Genomic DNA, 7,074 nt, shown 5'->3' with positions numbered 1-7,074 from the left:
TAATTTTGTCATTTCCTCCTTTCCGTTAAAGTTCCTCCCATCTGAGGGTTATTCCTCCCCCTCTTAACGAACACACTTCGGTTGCGAATTTAAAAAAATATATGTAATTTTTTTCCCACTAAAGGAGGTTTCACTTCTACGCTGCTGTGCCCACGATCACAATGAAGTTAACTCCCTTGGGGTGAAACGCAAAATTGGGCACCGCAAACTGCATGAGCCAAATCAGAGCTCATTTGCCACGGATGAAACCACTGGAAAAAGTTGGGGGGAAAAGAGAACTGCTAGAGTCACCCACATGTGTAATAAAAAAAAAACCGCAAACATCGTAAAAAAAAAGGGAAAACGGAGTAACCCATTAAACGGGGGATAGTCAAGGGACATAACTACGGACAGACGGGGCTCCCCTCGCTTGTGTGCGTCCTACCAGTGTACATACATTCGCAACACTACCAAGAGGTGTGCGAAATGCCTCCCGCTGTTACAGCCCGGAGATAGCTCGATGATAACCCTTCGTGTTACCCAATCGGATGAAGCCCACCACAGCTTTGGGACTCCATTTGTGAGGCGCTTAAAAAGTAATCAGTAAAAATTGCAAAAAAAGCGGAAGGAAAAAAATTATATGGACCTCAAAAGATGTGGTCTTCCTCCGCACTGTCACCCCCACCACCACCGCTACAAATGCTTCGCCAACCTTGGTGCACCTTCTTCACTTCCTAATGGCGCACAATATTTTTCGCGACGCACCCCACGTCCATACCATACCCCTAGTCCTCCCCGAAGTAGTACTGACCCATGGGGTCGACTTCGAGCACATCCGGTGGGCCTTCACCTACAAGGCATAAAAAATTCTTGTCCTGGATTCTACTCAACCCATACCTTATCTTGACAATACTTTGCTCACACAAATTTCGTTTGCCCTCACACGTCTCATCTGGCTCATCCGCCTCGTCCGCCTCATCCGCCTCGTCCACCTCATCCGCCTCGTCCACCTCATCCGCCTCATCCTCCGGGGCATTCTCATTACCCTCACTTCCCTGCGACATTATTCTCCTGAAATTGTTTTTCATGTCGCTGAACGAGGCCTTTTTTTTGATGTTTCCTTTGCCTGTGTAGTTCTCTACTTCGTACACATCGTATGGGTCGTCGTGTGTCGCGCCGCATGCCGCACCGCCTGTGTAACTCCCATCAGTTGTGTACTTCCCATCTGCGGAGTTATACTCGCCATCCACTTCTCCCCCCCCCAGCGGCGGGGAGTACCCCTCCTCGCGGGCCATGAATTGAGCCCCGCCCTCATTTTCATCTGACCCGTTCAGAATATCTTCTTCCTCCCCATTAGACCCATATCTGCGCAAACCTTCTGACCCCGTGTAATTTACCTTCCCCCTTAGATCAAATCCGACTCTTTTTTTCTGCTCATAAAAACTGTTATCTACATTTGGATTATCCCCTTCATCTGATAAGGAAAAATTTACAACTCTCCCCCTGTGGACATCGTCTCCTCCCCTTTCGTGAAAACCAATATTGGTATCATTTGGAACCGCGCCCACTTGGCAAGAAAACCGGCGAGTTATTTCGTTTGTCCTCGTGCGTGGGCGGTTATCACTCTGGGGTAACCAACTTTGTGTAGGCGTGTTCCCTATAACGGTACTCCGCTTGGTTGCATTTCCAACCGATGAACCCCCCTTCTTCCCATTTTCCCTCAAACAGTATACTTCCCCGTTTGTCTCCATAAATTTGATATAGTTTACCAGATCGCTATTTTCATCATCCGTAAGCTTGGCTGATAACTTGTCCTTAATGTTTAGCAGTTCCTGGTAGTACAGATAATTGTAGACATCACTCGGGTGGGGCAAGTAGCTGATATTGCTTGAACGATCACATTCTAAGGTAGACCGATCATCTTGGGTGTCCCCTCTGGCAATTAATTTTTGGCCCACTAAAGAGTTATATCTCCTGAATAATTTATCATTCCGACTGTTACCCTTGTCTCTTACGCAATTTCTGATTGCACCTTTTTTCGTGTCTCCGCCGTTCATGGCAAACTGGATACTCTCCCTTTTGCTAAGTGGTAAGGACCTCCACACACCACGTGCATACAAATCATACTCATCATTATGCCTCTTCAAACTGATGAAGAAAACTCTAACTGCTCCGTAGACTTTACTTTTTAAAACGTCCATTAATTTTATAAACCCGGATGTATACTGAATTCTTTCATCCATGGTCAGCTCAACATAGTGACCATTCCCCCTTCTGGAAGATGTCACCCTGTCCGAGTTTTCCCTTCCTGAGGATAAACCATTGAAGGTATAGGTCCCCCCAATGGGAATCCCCAAAACATTGCAGACGAACAATTTGAAAATATCTCTCAATTTGTTCTTCACCAAGATTACCAAAACGGTAGTGACAAAATGCCTGTTCCTTTCATATACTCCCTCTATCTTCATAACCATACTGTTTATGAATAGCTTATCGTGCGAGTTTTTATTCATGTAAGATTTGATGAGATTATTTTTGAATTGATCTCTTCTTCTGAGTAGCTCCCTCAAGACGGTTAACTTATACCTGTCTATAATTTTATTTAGTGCATTGCATAGGTATATGCATGAATAGCCAATACGTAAGGCATTCGAAATGGCTAGCTCATATTTCATAAAATTGACTTCAAAATTTTCGTTACCTCTTATTATTCTTTTCTCCAAATTACTTTTGTACTTTTTTAACTTTTCATTTTCTATCATCAATTCGGATATCTTGTTGTTGTAATTTTTTACTTTCTTGTGAAGGTCAAATGTCGGGAATTTCGTGTAAATATATTTGTTCACACTGTCGATCTTGTTTTTGTCTATAAGGTAATTGTCTTCCTTGTCCAGATGCATTTTTAATCCACTAACTTCTATGTTGGAATGTACGCCTATGTGATGTTCACAGTAAGTTCGACCCCTCACCATGCGGTGCTACGCAAATGGAGGGAAAAAGGGAAAAGACACAAAATGGTGGCTATCAGTGGGACCGCCTCTCCTTCGTATCTTCGCAGTTGCAATGTCACCATGAATTTATCCCTTTCGGTGTCTACCTCAATTGGGCGCTAACATGTACACACACGTGCATGCGTTGTTCCAAGTAGAGAGAATGACTCTTTTCTTCGCTTCACCAAATAAGTGCTCACAAATGCTTCCACAAAGACAGGGTCAAATTGAAAGATAGCACACTTCACGCGCAAACTAAACTTCCTGCAGTTTTTAACTTCACCGACATGAGCACATACCGAAGTATGTGAAAAATCTTGTGGTTGCCCAGAGGGTACTTGCTAAACGTAAACACCAGGAGGAATCAACACAGGCGCTTCAAATGGATTTCCTCTCTATGGAACAGCAACGAATCCCGCTCGTCCCACTGCATAGAGGAGTAAAGAAATAATTACACACAAAAAAAGGCGAATGGTGGAATTTCGGTGACGCGCAAATGTGTTTCACCAAATGGGGAATTCGCTCTAATAATTACACAAATGTTTGCTAGCCTGATTAAAGAACCAAACAAAAGGGGGGTGTATGCACAGTTACATATACGTAGTAATAACATGCATAGCAATGCAGAGAAATGTAATCTCCACGTGTGCAAGAACACAAATGGAGAAGACATTACCCAGACGCGCCGCTTCTCACAACTACGAAGTAATTTGAAAAAAAAAATTCCTTTAAGTATCGGTCAAAAGTGTATGTTCAGAAAAAAATACGTACTACACCCCCAGTCAGTGTTACGTACATGTTTGTGCATGTCGAAAGACGCAGAAAAAAAAAACTTGGATAAGCAAAAAATGGGCAGTACATGCATACAAAATAAAGTCTGCATTTAAAATGGTTCACTTAAAAACGAATTGAACTTGCGAAACACTTTACTCGCTCGAGCAAATTTCCAGGTGATGGCCGTGAAAATGTGTTGGCAATCAGTCACCTTGATAAGCGCGCGTGGGTCTGCAAAATTGGCACATGTGGGGAAAAGGTTGAAAAAATGGTGAAACGGTTGGAAAAATATTGGGAAAAAAATGCGAACAAAAAGCGAAAAAAACACTAAAAATTGTAACACACTGCTAACGAATTTGAAACATGCTGCAAAATTAGGGCGGACAAATTGAGGCAGTGGCCGACTGGCAACAATCATGTCGTTTATGTGCAACGCGCGGCTGAGCCATGCTGGGACTTTCAATGCCATTTTTGAGGCCCTCGCCCACGGCTCCCATTATGTTGCATCCCGCGCTGATCAAAAGAAAAGGAGAAGCGCATCCCCCGCGTGATGCCACACCACTTTTTAGCAAGTTCGCACCCCTTACCACCATGTCATACGTACACATGTCGCATGCGCAGAGACAGGTGAACCAAACGGAAGATCCCCCTTTGGGACAAGTAAATTTCACCATGTCACATGCAGAAAGCAGAAAATTTTCGCTCTCAGTTTTCCCCTCTGTCCTCAGCAGTGTAATTTACGCGCACAAATACGAACACACTTCTGCTCACACCGCAGTTGCCAAATTGTGCAGGCAACAATGTACAAGCACACTTACATGTATATACATGCAAATGTCTCAAACACGGGGAGGGAATTTGCTCGCCCGCTAATGGAAAAATAAGACCAATAAGGGTGTACACACATAAATATATACATGTGTGTGTTTTTTTTTTTTTTTTTTACATTTTGACGAAATGAAGTGACATTTTTATTTCATTTTAGCTAGCTGTTCAGAAAATATGAACAAAAAAAGAAAAAAAAAAAAATAAAAAAAATAACACTGTCGCAAAATGGCTACCCCCACACTGGGCACACAATTTTGTACATCACGCCGGTGTTGTTCCTTGCCCTTATTTTTCCCCTCCCCATTAGCTACTCCTATTCGATGGAAACCATCTGGATTGCAACGCGTGTTCCTGTTGGCTAATCTGCACAAGTTATCATTCCTTGTGACGATTAAAATTCGAGGGAGCATGCTTCTTTATGTGTATCCACCTGGGCGAGCACATATGAGAATGTGCAAGCAGCGCTGCTCAGCGGAGTTGTTCGTTTAGCATGGAGAAAAGACGGGTCAACATGAGACGCTCATTCTGTGCTATTTTAGACGAAAGAAACGGCTTGCGTATTAATTTACTTAAGAAAATAGCGCCGTGTGTGCAAAAAAAAAAAAAAAAATTAGGCAATGGCAAAACGGCGTTCTTTCTACAAAATAGATCGAATTAAATTTCCTTTTTTTTGTTCCCCCCTTTTTCCAAAGTATACCATTTTGTTAAAAAAAACAGATTAATGGAAAATATATCAATCAGTTTACGCATCAATACATACGAAAAAACAACACTACAATGCACATATCATTTTGCGCTTTCGCGCGGTTGTCAGAGAAAAACGGCGCGACATTGAGCATGCTCGCATGGTACCTCTCGTGAATCTTTTTTTTCACACTTGCATACGTTAATACATTCTTATTTTCGTATTTTCCCTTTTCGTTACATTTTTGTCAATTGGGGGCCCCCAACATTGACGAGGGCACAACATTTTGAATGGGCCCACCCTGTGGACTCTACAAAGCGCAGCGCGGACTGACACCAATTTGGAGCGATTGAAATCACGCTGTGTATGCTCCCGCACCACCGTCGCGACGAAGTAAAACCCTTTGAGGATACATTTCAAACGGCATTCACCGCACTTCCCCCCACCCCAATTCACTACACAAAATGGTCATGTTGGCAGAAGAGAAATATCAGAATGTCCCGCCAGAGAATAACAACAGTACTAGCCTGGATGATGATATCAAAGACCTGATTTATTGCGTAAGAACAAACGACATTGAGGAAGTTAAAAAAATCCTTCAACATCGAAACATAAGCTCAATTAACGATGTGAAGGACGAAAATAAAAACACACTCCTACATTTTGCATGCGTAAATAACAATGTGGACATGATTCGCTTTCTGCTATACGAATGCGCAATTGGACATAACCAACTGAATGCCAGTGGAAATAGCCCCCTCATGTGGGCCATACAGAATAAGCATTGTGAAGCTGTAAAGGAAGTGCTATTTTTCGACTACCTTTTATATAGAAAAGAATATACCACAGTGGAAAGAAAAAAACGAAACTGTATGAACATATGAGGAAAGATTTTTTGCAAATTTCCCTCGTGAAGGACGGATACCAGCTAAGTGCCCATGTCAAAAATAAAATAAACTCGATGAATTTTTTCGGGAACATTTTCTCTGACGATCATGATGGCAGCTTGGGCAATGGCGACAGTAGGCAGGGTGTCGGAGGTGCTACTTTAAACGGCCAGGGAGAAACGTGGGGGAAGCAAATTCGCCTGTACAAGGAAGCCAACAAAATCGACCTACTGAAGAAAAACGAATTCGACAAGAGCATTCTGTCGGAGGCCTTCAACGCCCAGGACGAAAATATTTTGCACCTCGTTCTGAGCCACCCCATGTCGAGTGTGCTGGACGAGCAGGATGGGCGCGCGGTGAGTGGCATGTGTAGCGGCGTAGCCAACCGTGGGGACAGCGCACCCAATAGCCACAACGACACAGCGTTCACGACAAACCTAGCGGACGTAAAAATAATTCAGGAGTGCACACGCCAGTTGCTTATCAACGAAAAGGCAAAAGTAAAAAGCGGGGAAAGCGAAGAAGAGGCCATTATACGGATAAGAGAAATTGGGCTAAACTATTTTGGGAATTCATTTGAGGATGGCAAAACATCAGGAGAAGAGGTCCATTCGCATAATGACATCACCGGGATTAACATTTGGGAGTGCTGCCTCATGATAAGCAAATGGATCTCCGACTTGTGCCTCCAGAATAGCACCCTCTTTAGCAACAAAGTGGTGTTAGAACTCGGTGCAGGGAGTGGACTAGCCAGCATTTCGCTTTTCACGCATGCGAACATTTTTCGCAACGGAACTAATCAAGGACCGAACCAAGTAGTCATTACCGATGTCAACCCATTCACTCTAAGTAACATTTCGCATAATGTCCTATTAAACGAAGAACTCTTTGGCCACCTAGATTCAGCATGGAGGAGTAAAGTAAAAATATG

General features: G+C 43.2%; 2 protein-coding genes across 2 annotated transcripts; one reads left to right on the top strand and one right to left on the bottom strand.

Moving 5' to 3' along the window:
• Positions 1-764: 764 nt before the first annotated feature.
• On the bottom strand, positions 765-2,957 carry PCYB_094850 (hypothetical protein; the record flags this gene model as incomplete). The annotated part of the gene is made up of 1 exon (XM_004222600.1): positions 765-2,957. A coding segment is annotated over one exon (2,193 nt), but the record flags the coding sequence as incomplete, so codon positions are not given.
• Positions 2,958-5,720: 2,763 nt separating this feature from the next.
• On the top strand, positions 5,721-7,063 carry PCYB_094840 (hypothetical protein; the record flags this gene model as incomplete). The annotated part of the gene is made up of 2 exons (XM_004222599.1): positions 5,721-6,059; positions 6,089-7,063. Coding segments are annotated over 2 exons (1,314 nt in total), but the record flags the coding sequence as incomplete, so codon positions are not given.
• Between the last annotated feature and the right edge of the window lie 11 nt (positions 7,064-7,074).

Source organism: Plasmodium cynomolgi, chromosome 9, assembly GCF_000321355.1.
Source record: "Plasmodium cynomolgi strain B DNA, chromosome 9, whole genome shotgun sequence".
Taxonomy (NCBI): Eukaryota; Apicomplexa; class Aconoidasida; order Haemosporida; family Plasmodiidae; genus Plasmodium; species Plasmodium cynomolgi.
The sequence above is the reverse complement of the archived record's forward strand: the minus strand, read 5'-3'. Positions and strand labels throughout refer to the sequence as shown.